Source organism: Grus americana, chromosome 1, assembly GCF_028858705.1.
Source record: "Grus americana isolate bGruAme1 chromosome 1, bGruAme1.mat, whole genome shotgun sequence".
NCBI classification, from domain to species: domain Eukaryota; kingdom Metazoa; phylum Chordata; class Aves; order Gruiformes; family Gruidae; genus Grus; species Grus americana.
The window spans coordinates 208,355,885-208,370,108 of NC_072852.1; the positions used below are offsets into that span (position 1 = coordinate 208,355,885).

Below are 14,224 nucleotides of genomic sequence, written 5' to 3' on the forward strand. Positions count from 1 at the left end.
AGCCAAATGTGCATTTTTTCTTTCAAGATGCTTGAAATGATAGGCAGATTGCAAGTAAGCCTTTTGAAGATCGCAAAGGATAAAGGTAGCAAAAGCATTTCTTGAAAGTATTTGAGAACTTTTTCACTGCATATTGAAAACAACTAACAATAAAGAAAATATAACTTTTCTGCCAGTTTGTATACCGGCATCCTAGTGCTTCTTTTTCTTTTTGATAAAAGTGAAACATTGCTTTGTTTTAAATTGTTTCTTAAAAAATTACTTCATAGCTGGAATTAGTCACTCCAGGCATTTTCTTTGCTAGTGCTTTAAATGAGCATAAAAGCTAAAATATTAATGATGCCTTAGTGCTATTCATGATTAGTGGTTTGATAAGCTGATCCTCGCAACAGGCTTTCAAGTGTCTGTCTTGTTTTATAAAGGATTGGAGGGGAATTGCAGGCTGCTAGCAGCAGTTGTGTGCTTCTGTGTGTCTTCTGAACTGCCATGGGTCAAAATTAACAATTTGTTTTGTTTTGTTTTGTTTCCTCTACCCTTACCATGTATAAAGGGCAGCAAAGTTAACTCTAAGTCTTGAGATACAGGTGGAACTGTATGAGAATTAAGTCCTTTGTGACTTGATTATAATGACTTCACCAGCCTGCTGCAGTTAGGACTTCAAAGATCGCTTGTCATAATGAAGGTATACAGCCTTAAAATGTCAGAGAAAAATTAAGAAAAAATGTATAGCATGTTTAAATGAATTGCATCCTTGCGGTGTTACACTTTCACATTACTGTTTTATTTTCTTTTTATGTGATTTTCCTTTCCCTGCCTTATGGAAATATTGCAACTCGCTCTGAAGAGGAAGATGCTTATGAATGGCTCTATGATCTGCTCATGCGGATGTGCCACAAACAGAAGGGATGGATAAGACCTTGTCATTTACTCTTCCTCCTCACTGAAAGAGTATCTTTTTTACATTATATTCCCAACTACTTTGTCTCATCCAAAAAGAATCATTTACCTTGAGAGTGTTTAAGAGATCTTGTGATAACAAAAGGGAGGGCCAAAATCTGAGCATTCTTTTGCACAAAAACTGTTCTTCATTTCCTTCGTAATTGATCCTTCAAGGTCTTTGGGAGAGGATCTCATAGGCCTCCTGAGATAAAGTTCAGAATGTGTGTCTAATCTATCCACATTCAGTGCAATTAAGTACCTATCTTTTTTTGCTATACTGCTTTGCTTTTTATACATTAACTGCAGTATAATGATAAGTATTATTATAGTTAATTATAAATACAATTTATATAAATTACATCTAATATATAAAAATAAATATAGTAAGCATAATATTTTTATAATTAAGTATATCCAATAAATATACTGGGTAACTCAGTCCATGGGGTACACACTAAACTGCCATTTACACAAAGACAGTGCATTGTCACCAAGGTATGGATATTTGCTGGTGGGACTGAGAGCAAAATTTTGACCTACTGTGTTTTCTGATAATGTTAACGTCTTCTGCAGCGCTCTGTGGTGTTCAGCCATGCCCAGCCTATAAAATCTGATTTTCTGTGACACGCTGTTTACATTCAAGATTGATCCAGTCATCACTTTTTGTTTATCTCAAAAAGCAACAGTCAATACCGACCTACCTTACCATAAGCCCCTTTTACTTAAATCCACATCTACTATAATTTTTCATTCTTTTTCTTTTACTTATATTGGAAAATCCTCTTAGTTCATTCTGATACAGTTTGATATAATGTTCTCCTGTGAGTATTTTCATAATTCCTTTTTCTCATTTCTTTCATGACTTTGTCTTTAGAGGAGAACTAATGAGAGGAAGTTCTTCCCCATCTGATCTATAAATGGCAGTATCATCTCTTCTAATTGACAAAACTTGTGGCAATTTTATGTTCTTAATAATTCACTTGTTTTCTAAATTTATTCTTATAACAACAATGGGTAGATCAATAGTCTTAACTCCATGGTTATAATCGCATCCTTAAATCAATATTTACAAGGCTCTTGGCAAGGAATAAACTGCTTCCTCAATTTAAGTTGATAGTAAAGCAGTGCTCCAACATCCAGATCAATATTTTGGAACAAAAACCAGTATAATATTTTTTTATATTCTTATCCCACAAGGCTAAATTTTTTTAACAAAAGTACTCTAAATTTGAATATTGCATATAAATATAGTGTCATCCAGAGCTAATGATGAAGTCATAGCACTAAATTTTTTTCATTTTAAAAAGTTAGTGTTTTGATGAGTTTCAAGCTGTGGTAGGTTGACCCTGGCTGAAGGCCAGGTGCCCACCAGAGCCGCTCTCTCACTCCCCTCCTTCACTAGACAGGGGAGAAAAGGTATAACGAAATGCTTGTGGGTTGAGATAAGGACAGGGAGAGATCACTCACTAATTGTTGTCATGAGCAAAACAGACTGAACATAGAGAGGGAATTCATCTAATTTATTACCAAGAAAAAAACAGAGTAGAGGAATGAGAAATAAAATCAAATCTTAAACCACCTACCCCACCCCTCCCATCTTCCCGGGCTCGACTTCACTCCCGGCTTCAACCTCCTCCCTCCCAGCGGCACAGGGGGACAGGGAATGGGGGTTACGGTCAGTTCATCACACGTTGTTTCTACCGCTTCTTCATCCTCAGGGGGAGGAGGACTCCTCTTATCGTTCCCCTGCTCCAGCATGGAGTCCCTCTCATGGGAGACAGTCCTTCACGAACTTCTCCAACATGGGTCTCTCCCACAGGGTGCAGACCTTCAGGAGCAGACTGCTCCAGCGTGGGTCCCCCACAGGGCCACAAGTCCTGCCAGCAAACCTGCTCTGGCGTGGGCTCCTCTCTCCACGGGTCCATAGGTCCAGCCAGGAGCTTGCTCCAGCACGGGCTTCCCATGGGGTCACAGCCTCCTTCAGGTGCCTCCACCTGCTCCAGCGTGGGATCCTCCACGGGCTGCAGGTGGAATCTCTACACCCCCTCATCCTTCCTCCATGGGCTGCAGGGGGACAGCCTGCCTCACCATGGCCTTCTCCACGGGCTGCAGGGGGATCTCTGCTCCGGCGCCTGGAGCTCCTCCTCCCCCTCCTTCTGCACTGACCTTGGTGTCTGCAGAGTTTCTTACATCTTCTCACTCCTCTCTCCAGCTGCAAAAGCTCTCTCTAACTGGTTTTTTTCCTTCTTAAATATGTTATCACAGAGGCGCTGATGGGCTCGGCCTTGGCCAGCGGCGGGTCCATCTTGGAGCCGGCTGGCATTGGCTCTATCAGACACAGGGGAAGCTTCTAGCAGCTTCTCACAGCTTCTCTAGCTACCCCTGTAGCCCCCCCCCACTACCAAAACCTTCGTTGCCCTTCTCTGGACGTGCTCCAGCACCTCAATGTCCTTCTTGTAGCGAGGGGCCCAAAACTGAACACTGTACTCGAAGTGCGGCCTCACCAGTGCTGAGTACAGGGGCACAATCACTTCCCTGGTCCTGCTGGCCACACTATTGCTGATGCAAGCCGGGATGCTCTTGGCCTTCTTGGCCACCTGCGCACACTGCTGGCTCTAATTCAGCCGGTTGTTGACCAATACCTCCAGGTCCTTTTCCACCAGGCAGCTTTCCAGCCACTCTTCCCCAAGCCTGTAGTGTTGCCTGGGGTTGTTGTGACCCAAGTGCAGGACCCAGCGCTTGGCCTTGTTGAACCTCATACAGTTGGCCTCGGTCCATTGATCCAGCCTGCCCAGATCCCTCTGTAGAGCCTTCCTGTCCTCCAGCAGATCAACACTCCCGCCCAACTCGATGTCATCTGCAAGCTTACTGAGGGTGCCCTCGATCCCCTTGTCCAGATGATTGGTAAAGATATTAACCAGAACTGGCCCCAGTACTGAGCCCTGGGGAACACCACTTGTGACCAGCCACCAACTGGATTTAACTCCATTCACCACAACTCTTTGGGCCCGGCCATGCAGCTTGTTGCCCGGTGAAAAGTACACCCGTTCAAGCCATGAGCAGCCGGTTTCTCCAGGAGAATGGTGAATTATACTGCTAAGTAAAAGCATAACACCTAATTTAAATTAAAGTTCATTTAAGGACTTTTATCTGAAATCTTACCTTTTTTAGACGCTTATTTTTGAGAAAGAAAGATTGAGTTTAAACATTAACTCAACAGTAACTGTTGGGGAAGAAAAAGTTGGGGTTTTTTTTCCCTGTGGAAAGTTGGATAATGATTATCTAAATAGCTCGAGGACAAATATCAGCACCATGCTTCACACTCATCTCAGATGAGCTGTAACTGCAAGCATACTCACTTGACTTGCCAGATTTCTTCATTTTTATTTGGAATGCTACCTACAGGCACTGTTTTTACTTTGGGAAACTGATACTTTTAAGGATGTTGGCAGCAGTGGTTGTAATGCCTGCTAGTTAAAAAAATGGCATTATAGTACAATAATATCTTGTGCTTGATATTGCCTTTTATCCTGTGGGAGTCCATACTGCTTTCTAAGGTATATTTACACATAATCATTCCACTGTCCACTTAAAAGCATTACCAAAGAATTATGGTAGAGTTCAGTAGAGGAAGAAAACCATCCCTAAAACAGACTGCAAAGCATTTGAGGATAGCCCACAAAAAAAGTGTCTGTTCATGTAACACCAGCTCAGTTTCTTATTTACCATTTATCATGTAGGCACATGGACAATTAATGATGCTCTTGGATATTAGAGTTCCAGCATAAGTATTAAAGCTCTAACAGCTGTTGCAATGATAGTAAAGTTTATTATTTTCGTAATGTTTTTATCTATCCCTGTCAAAGTGCCTTACAAAGGAACTCACTGTTATTGTTGCCATCTCACAGATAAGGAAGCCAAGGCATGGGGAGGGGAAGTGATATGCCCAAAGCTACTAAACGGACCAGCGCAAGTGAAACACGCTGAAAACAGGTTTCCTATGCACAGATCAAAAGCTTTATTTCTAAGGATATAGTGCCTTCCCTTTGCTTATGGAGAGAGACACAAAATGAGCGCTGGAGCACCTCTCCTGTGAGGACAGGCTGGGAGAGTTGGGGTTGTTCAGCCTGGAGAAAAAAGGCTCTGGGGAGACCTAATTGCGGCTTACCCAGTACCTGAAGGGGCCTACAGGAAAGATGGTGAGGGACTGTTTATCAGGGAGTGTAGTGACAGGACAAGGGGTAATGGGTTCAAGCTGAAGGAGGGTCAATTTAGATTAGACGTTAGAAAGAAATTCTTTACTGTGAGGGTGGTGAGGCACTGGAACAGGTTGCCCAGAGAGGTTGTGGAGGCCCCATCCCTGGAAGTGTTGAAGACCAGGTTGGATGGGACTTTGGGCAACCTGGTCTAGTGGAGGGTGTCCCTGCCCATGGCAGGGGGGCTGGAACTAGATGATCTTTGAGGTCCCTTCCAGCCCAAACCATGCTATGATCCTATGATTCTATAAAATTACAGCACACACAATCCCAAATCTTACAACCGTGGGGGATTTGTAAGCTGTTTGAGAGATTGTCTTGTTTTGGTACTTTTACAGTGTTGAAAATCACTTTCATTGACTGTATCTTTAGACCAGCTGCATTGCTTGTCTCCTGATAGACTGCGAAAATGTTAATTTTCCGGTCCATAGTCCATCAAGTTGCTTTCTGCTTCTTTGCTGTCTTTCCTTCTCAGATAAGTGCTTGTTTGGTGTGCTGCTGTTTCTGAGCGACCTACATCCTATGACAATATCCTATGCGGATCCATCAAATCACTGGCTCTTATGAGTACTGTTTTTAACAGAAAATTTCTTGATATGAAGACTGCCTGCTGGTTTATGTTGACCATTATAGGGCAGGAAATTTAACTGCTTCGTCCTTAAATAAAAAGCTGATTTGAAATGTAACTTTAAGTTTGCTAAACTTGGGAACAGTAGAAAACATGTTTATTTCAGAAGTCATAATGAGACTTTGACAGCTAGATAATTTCTATTTTGATAACACACACAGGTTTTAAAATGTTTTGTTTCCTTTAGAAATGTTGAAATGGAGCTGCATTTTTAAAACCCTGCAGAAAATCTGAGAATTCCTCTGGCAAAACTTCAGTGAGTCAGCAATTTAGGGATCTTGAATAATCTTATGACTCAGGAGTAAAATTAAAATTTTGGCAAACTTCTTTGGGTGATTTAACTGGCAGTAGTATGTTTGGGGGGGGGGGGGAAAGAAAGGTAATTTTGTAGGTAAAAACTATAAATTCAATGTTTGAGACACTCAAAGTGGGATTTAAACCTCAGCTCCTTGAGGAGAGCACTGAACCCAAGTCCCTCTATTCCTGTGTGACCGCTGTAAGCACCAGGTTATTATTTTCCCTCTCCCATCAAGTTGAAAAGATGATGGTGAGCTCTTTGAAAATTATAGCTAAAGGGTAGTATATAGTGGTACAGGCTTACGATGTGCAATCCCTTATATACGTTGGGTATTGATTTACTTGGGTCACAAAAATTTAAGAAGGAAGGAGGGTGACCCCTTCTCCTGGGCATGTAGAGCATACAGGGGGTGTTTCCAGGCATCCAGCAAAAAGTGACCTGCACAGCGAGCCCCAGCCTGCAGCGAGCACGGCTGACTTGACTCTGGGAGAGGATGGCGCTTCAGACACACGCTGCGCCTGAATTTCCCGTGCTGAGCTGTAGGCAGCTATGCGTTTGGCAGTCGAGTTTTCCTACGTGATGAAGCAAGCAGCTCTCTCTGAACTTCACTTTGCCAGGTGAAATGCCAACAAATTAAGATTAAAAACATCTGCAGATGACTGCATTTTTTGATGGATTTGGACTGCAGGCCATAATTCAGTACTTAATCTGCCTAAGCCTGTCAACACAGGAGCTGAACCTCAAGTAGCTACCGCACGTGATTCTCTCTGGGAAGCCAAGGCACTTGGCAGCTTGTTTCTTCTGTATCATCAATCAACACAGCAGGCTTTAACTAACTCATGCCTGGGACACCAGCTGTTGCAAAGCATTATTTCGGAAATGCACTGGTCATCCCACTGCAGTGTGATTGTTGTCTTTTTATGGACGTTATTTTTTAATTTACTTTTTATATGGTGCAGTAAATTCACAAGTCATTTCTTAGCATGTCAGTAATAAAATAGTATGTGCCATATGCAATAGGTACTGATCGTACCAAAATCAGCCCAAAACAAGCAGGCCAATTTAGATATTTAAAAACTACATGAGAATCCAAGTATTTGCTTTTTATGAAAAACTTTTAACATTGTGTGAAATCAGAGTGTGGCTTCCCATTTGAAAGTGGCTCCAATTTCTCTGGCGACTGAAGTATTTAGTTTGTAAGATACTTAGCACTGCTATTATTTAAATAATATGACATAACATCTGAAGTTATAAATAAGCAAGAATGAATATCTAAGCCATTTTACTTAAGAAATAAAAAAACCCCATGAAGTATCACTGTTAAAATACAAATTTTAATCCAGCTTTGAATCATGATTAAAAATCAATTATTTAAATTAATTTGGACTTAAATATGACAGCCTACTTTCAGCACTGTTACTTTGTGCTACAGGCACTTTTTGTGAGAAATTAGTATTGTAGTGAGCACGTTATCCTTTTATAGGCTTAAAGAACATAATTCACGTCATCTTAAGTGATCATTTCAGGTTTTTGTCAGTTAGAGGAAGCTTTTACTTTCTCTACTAGCTGTAGGATTTTTACCAGCCTCCAGGTAGAATGTGACCCATTAACCACTTCTGTCCAATGAGGTTTTTACCCATCTGGTTTCCCTCCATCCAGATACAAGAATATTGTGGGAGGCAGTGTCAAAGACCTTTCTGAAGTTGAGGTAAGTGACATCTGCTGCTCTCCCCTCATCCATAAATCCAGTCATTGTATCAGAAAAGGCAATCAGGATGATCAGGCATGATTTACCCTAGATAAATACATTTTCTGTTCCCAGTCATCTTGTTCTCCTTCATGTACCAAGAAATGTGCTTCAAGATGACTTGCTCTGTGATTTTTCCAGGGACCAAAGTGAAGCTGACTTGCCTGTATTTCCCTAGATTAAGTTAACTTGCTGTTTGGTCTGATGTCATTCTTTATGCTTCTTTCTGCATAAGGAATAAGAAGAATATAAATATTACTTTTTGTAAACGGCTTTGAAATCTCTGATGCAAAATAGTGTAAAAAATGAATTTACTTACACATCTTTGAGAAACTGATGTGCAGGGCTCTGGTGAAGGGGTGGATCTCCCCATTCCCTGAACGAGTTATTAGGGCTTTGCTGTGTGTCGGGATGGTGTCCTTGATTACCTCTCATTGTGAAGGGTAAGGTTATTTAAACCATCTTCTCCTATATGAGTCTAGTCTTTCCTACTAACATAGGACAAAGCAATCATGAACAGTTGTAGTGTGAGGGCAAATGATGTGAAGTACTTTCTGTCTCTGCATACTGTATGTTGCCGGAAGATAATGATGAAAGAGTTGTTCATTCCAAAGGGAATAAAGCCAAACTGTTATCATGTGTGTGGTTGTCCTGTGTGCAAGCTGTATCTCTTTTTCTCTCCAATGTGAAAGTAGAATTTGTCACCTTATAGTATAACTGCAGTTAATCTTCTGCTTTGTTCCTTTTTCTGTTTGGTTTTGGGTTTGAGATTGAGCTGGTTTAAAAGCATGCTTTTTAAGAAATTGAGTTAAGAAAGTTATTTTTGATGAAGACTGAATCTAAATATTTTTTAAAAAAATTACCTTCAGTATATATCTTATAGTCTTTTGATGTCTCAAAGAATAGCTAAAACAAGCACCACCTCAAACCCTAATTAATTACCATTTTTAGCCAGAAAAAATAATTTTCAAATTAACAATTATGTAATATCAGGATCTTTATCTAAAATCCTTTTTTAAAAGCTGCATCCATCAATATGTAGATTTATTTCTACCTGTGTGCAAAGCTCTGTAAATTATTTACAAATTTTCTTAAAGTGATTATTTGTATTAGTTTATCTTCAGTTTAATAGCAGGTTTCTACTTGGTCTCATATTCCTTTATACATGCATATCAAAATACAGTTTATTTTTCATTGTGAAACTCTCAGGGAAGGCATGATTTTTTGTTATTTATTTAAACGAACAGCTTTTTGTTGAAATACTAAGTTCTGTTAGATTTTGTCATTTTTTAAAAAAATTGAATTGTTTTAACTGTGATGTAGTATGTTACTGTTTTATAGAAGAGAGTTAAATGGTTTATCATGGTTCTCTAAATAAGTCTGCAATGTCCAGCTGATGTCCGAGGGGTAGCACGCACTGTTTTCCCTGCCTTCAAGCCAACGTGGAGGATATAACTCATGTACCGAGCATAGAAATACATTTGCAGAGAAAACACAACATGGATCCCCTGGTCAAATGACCACTTGAGAAGATGTAAATATGCTGATTTTCTAGTTGTCTAGCCTGCATGTGTAAACTTCAGCCAAACCTGCTAAGCTTTCTGGGGGAGTCTGTAGCAGAGAAATGGTTTTCTATTCTCTTAGGAGGAAAAAAAATGCCCAAAACTTAGGCAATGTGGAGGAGAGTGTTGCAGAAAAGGAGTGAATTGGAAGAAAATATGAAGGTGCTGCATTAGGGAAGGGGATCCAGGAAAGCATGTGGTAAGGTGAAGGGAAGAAGAGGATGCCAGTTGACTGGCTGAGCACTACTGCAGTAAGGAAGGATGGGCAGAGGGCACAGCCTGGGATATTAGAATAGGAAGGAGGATTCAGGCTGATATTTTGAAGTGCCATTTTGCTTACAGCCAGAATTCTTTGGCAAACATTTAGTTGTAGGCATTTTTTCTTCCTGGCAGGGACTCTTTCTTTGCCGTATCATAGACATCTCTCTGTTAAAAATACAATTTTGCTTTGTTCTTTTGGAAAGTAGTATGCATGTCAAACACCCATCTTTAATACATCAATGCTCCAGTCTTCTGATTTGGTCCTGGAAAAGTGGTACAAATGGAGAGTAAGTCTGGGATGTGCTGACTTCCTGCAGAACAGGGACCTCTTCAGCACTATCACTGCCTATGAAGAAAACTCTGTGTATCGCTTGAGACAATTATTTTGCTCTTCAACTGTATGAAGTTACCACTCCTTAGTAATATCCAACACTTCTCATGCTTAAGAAGCCTTAAGTCTTTTTGAACATGTATATTTATAAAGTCTGCTGCTAGAAAAAATTGCTTGGGCCATAGTACTGGTCTCGTAACGTATGTATTACTTCATTTCTTCAGATGCCCATGTATAAATACCACTGACCTGTTGTTTGTCAGAATTATGTTTGAATACTTAGATAAAATCTAAAACCTGATACTATCTGGAAAGTAATTTCTTTTAATGATTTTAGTAAAGAAATATTAAGTAGCTTTATTATTGGGCTAAAGGAAAATTTAGTAGAAATTATCAGTATTATTAGCCTTTTAAATTTCAAAATTGCTTTCTGGCTACCTATAAGATGGTTATAAATAAATTAAGTTCTACTAGAAACATGGAAAAAAGACTTTTTAAGTGAGCTGTTTAATTAAAATCTCCTGAGGAAGTCATAATATATTTTGCTTTTGATCTGTGTATGGACAGGACCAAAATTATAATTAAATCTTTACTTAGATCCATAGATCCTAATTACAGCAGTGCCCATCTTGCTCAAGGATTTAGCATGTCATATGCATTACTTTTTGATAGAAATGAAGTAGCTCAATATTTGATTACTAGAGGAAGTGTTGAAATATGATAATCACATATTTTACTTTATCTGCAGTTCTAATGCGCTTTGGTTGAGTAGTAGTAAAGAGATGGCAAACCTTTTTTTTTTTTCCCCAGTGGTCTCACTGAAATCACCTGAGCAAGCAAGTCTGGCTAGTGATGTGATGATTCTGTATCAAGGAGAGAAAGTTGTAAAAGAAGCAGCACTATAATATAAACAGAGTAAAATTAGGGGTGTCTTTCCACTGGGATGATATGTCCCTTAAGAAAATGGAAACATTCTACTAGAGTATTCTTCACAGATTTACAGATTGGTAGGGCTTGGAAGGGACCTCTGGAGACCATCTAGTCCAACCCCCCTGCTACAGCAGGATCACCCAGAGCAAGTTACACAAGATCACATCCAGGCGGGTTTTGAATATCTCCAGAGAAGGAGACTCCACAGCCTCTCTGGGCAGCCTGTTCCAGTGCTCGGTCACCCTCAAAGTGAAGAAGTTTTTCCTCATATTCAGATGGAACTTCCTGTGTTCCAGCTTGTGCCCATTGCCCCTTGTCCTGTCACTGGGCACCACTGAAAAGTGTCTGGCCCCTTCCTCTAGACATCCACCCTTCAGATATGTATAAGCATTGATGAGATCCCCTCTCAGTCTTCTGTTCTCCAAGCTAAGCAGTCTCAGCTCTCTCTGCCTCTCCTCATATGAGAGATGCTCCAGTCCCCTCATCATCTTTGTAGTCCTCCCCAAAAAAGCCCTAAGTGGGACAAATGGGCGACTCCATGGCTCAGACAGGCTGGGGAATCCATTCTTACTGGGTTTTGAGATTAGACTGTAGAGTTTAAAGTAGAATTCATATGTTACAATTGCTTATTATCTCTGTGGGATGCTTTGTTCATATGGCTCTTGCTCTTTCATTCGAGCCTGAAGACAATTTATTTAACTGTTCGCCAATAAATATGTCTCATATTAATATATCGTAGGACTTCTTTCTTCAGTTGGGATTCCCACAGCTTCCAAACCAGAAAGTTTCATGAATGTTGATAAAGGTTCAGAATTTCTTCTGTACACTAAAACCTGTGTGTGGCTGAGAAAATCAGACTTTGCCCGTAGGAATGCCCTGTTTACGTCTCCTTGAAACCAGGCCCCTTTCTTAACTCTTGAGGACATTCTTTGGTAGATAATAAACATGAGTTGTATTTCTCTTGGATTGTTAGAGGGTAAATAAGACACTAATTAAAACCTTGAAACACATTTCCAAACTTTCTCCCACAGCAATATCCAGATTCATACAAATTTGAGCAAGACAGATTTTTGACGAGATCCAAACCAACACAAAGCATTTTGCTTTTCTGTAACCTGAAGCAATTATAAACTCTAGTTTTATTTTTTTCCAATTAAAAAAGTATGAAAAATATTATTTATATAAAGCAAAATGTTTCAAGCAAAACTATGAACTATAAATTAATGAGTACCTTCTAAATTCTGGACACATGCAGAATTGAAAGAGGTCTATTACAGAAGTTGAAAATTTATATTTAATGAATACACCCACTACATCTATTAAACTGGCAAGATAGTAAATGTGCAGCCTTCTCTTTTGCTTCAGAAGAACACATTCGACATATTCATTAGCTGAGAGTTTGACTAGTCATTGCAAATACACTTCAGCTGCACTTTTCAATTACTTATGAACTGTGGAAGTACCAAGCACACTTGCGTCAGTCTGATCTGAGTGCTCATCCTATCTTGTTTGGGCACTCATGGTGCCTACTTTTATGGCTTGAGGGGAGTTTTGGCTGCCAAAGCTGTAGAGGTGGGTACTTTGTGACTTTTATTAACTTTGCCACAATTCCTTTCTCATTTCATTCAGGTTCATCCTGGATAATGTATAAACATGTGACATTTCCAGTCTTTATATGTCATGTTCATGTGATGGAAGAACTGTTTGGTATTGAGTGGGTCCATCGTAACAGTGGGATAAAAAAATTGGCTTTTCTATTTTTGAGTGTCAGGGTATTTCTAAGGTTTTCTGAAGGACACCTCTGTCTCTGCCCAAGCTTCCTTTGGCCACATGGTGCCTCTCATATCTCTGTAGAATCACAAAGCGTTAATAAACTACAGTCATGACAAGCAAGACCAGGTTAATTGACTTTTCTTGGCAGATCCATGCATGATTATGTTTCTTTCAGATGGGATAGACTGGAGAATCCTTTATCCCTCTGTGGGCTCACACCTTCTTACCTCCTTTTTGCATGAGATGTCTGTAGTTAGGGGTTTTATTAAAATGTGTAGCAAACCAGGTAACCACCTGGTAGCAGCAGATAACTCTTGTGTTCTGCAAGTGAACTTTAAGTGTATTTGCCAATGCAGTTTTTCCCAAGTTAGATATTGTCAATGGAGAGCATCAAGCCTAACATAGTTTGAGTATGTCACCTTTCAGAATCAGAAGTTGTCAAAATTTGAGGCAGCTGGTGGCATTCATCCCAGAGCAAAGATCTTGAGAAATTATAAAGCTTATACGCACCTTCTGGTTTTCATCTTCATGTGTTATGTGAGAATTTCCTTTCTGCTTGTTCCATTTGTTTATAGCCATAAACATTGTTTATGTAATATTTGGTTGGTGGAGGAGTTGCTGTAAAGCTAAACATGCTTTTATTATGGCTGAAGAGTTATGAAGGGAGGTGTGAAAGAGCCAAAACATATTATGTGATATTTTTGATTTGCTGGTGGCTTTTACATCAGTTTTCCCCATTCCCTTTCATCCTGATTGCTTCCTTCTCTGGATGAGAAGTGATAGAAAATGGCAAGCAGGCAGATGCTGTGGACGTTTACGATAATGTCTGACAGCTAGAAGGCGATATATTCGTGGAAGGGAAAAAAAGAGATGTTTCCACCATGTACAGAGGATCATATAGAGGTCTGTGCTCAACTGGTCTTTGAAAGCTGTTTTCTAATCCAGGACTGCAAACATTACATGGCACCTGGTGTATCTGAGTATCTAGGGTACCTTGCCTACATTTGCCAGCTGAAGGGGTTAAAACCAGAAGCAGTTCTGGTCCAACATAATGATTCTGTTTCTGTGAATGGTGTAGTTTCAGGTGGGACTGGTCATGCTGTGCTAAAAGGCTTAGTGGACCTCATGTTCAGAGTCGTCTCTTGGCAGAACTAAGTTCTCGTTTAGTTAACTGGGTAACTATTATAGTGGCATTTTACAAATTGAATGCGTTTGTATAGACCGAGATTTTTCAAGAGGTAAGTTTGTAGGTAAAAGTGACTTAAATGATTGTGCGACTGCCAAATGGCTAGCGGGTTTGGTTCATTTTGAATAATGTTATGTCACTTTTAGATTATTAGTAATATATAGTAATTAATAGTAATATATTTTTGCACAGTGCCTCCTGGGCAGCATGCAACAGCTCCTTCCCCTGCTCTGCCTGAACTTTATTCTTCTGTCTTAAAAACCCAACAACCACCAAAAAAGTAAAACGTCTCCGTACAATTCATATTTCTCAT

General features: G+C 39.9%; 1 protein-coding gene across 2 annotated transcripts in view; it reads left to right on the plus strand.

Annotated features, from left to right (window-relative positions):
* The window catches only part of SLC36A4 (solute carrier family 36 member 4), a 123,151-nt gene that overhangs the window by 104,442 nt on the left and 4,485 nt on the right, over nt 1-14,224 (plus strand). The window contains exon 11 of one of the 2 annotated variants that reach the window (XM_054809673.1): nt 7,781-7,829. The exons of the other annotated variant lie outside the window; for it this stretch is intronic. Coding sequence (XP_054665648.1) covers nt 7,781-7,829 — 49 coding nt within the window. The remainder of the gene's footprint in view (nt 1-7,780; nt 7,830-14,224) is intronic. 2 annotated transcript variants of the gene reach the window in all.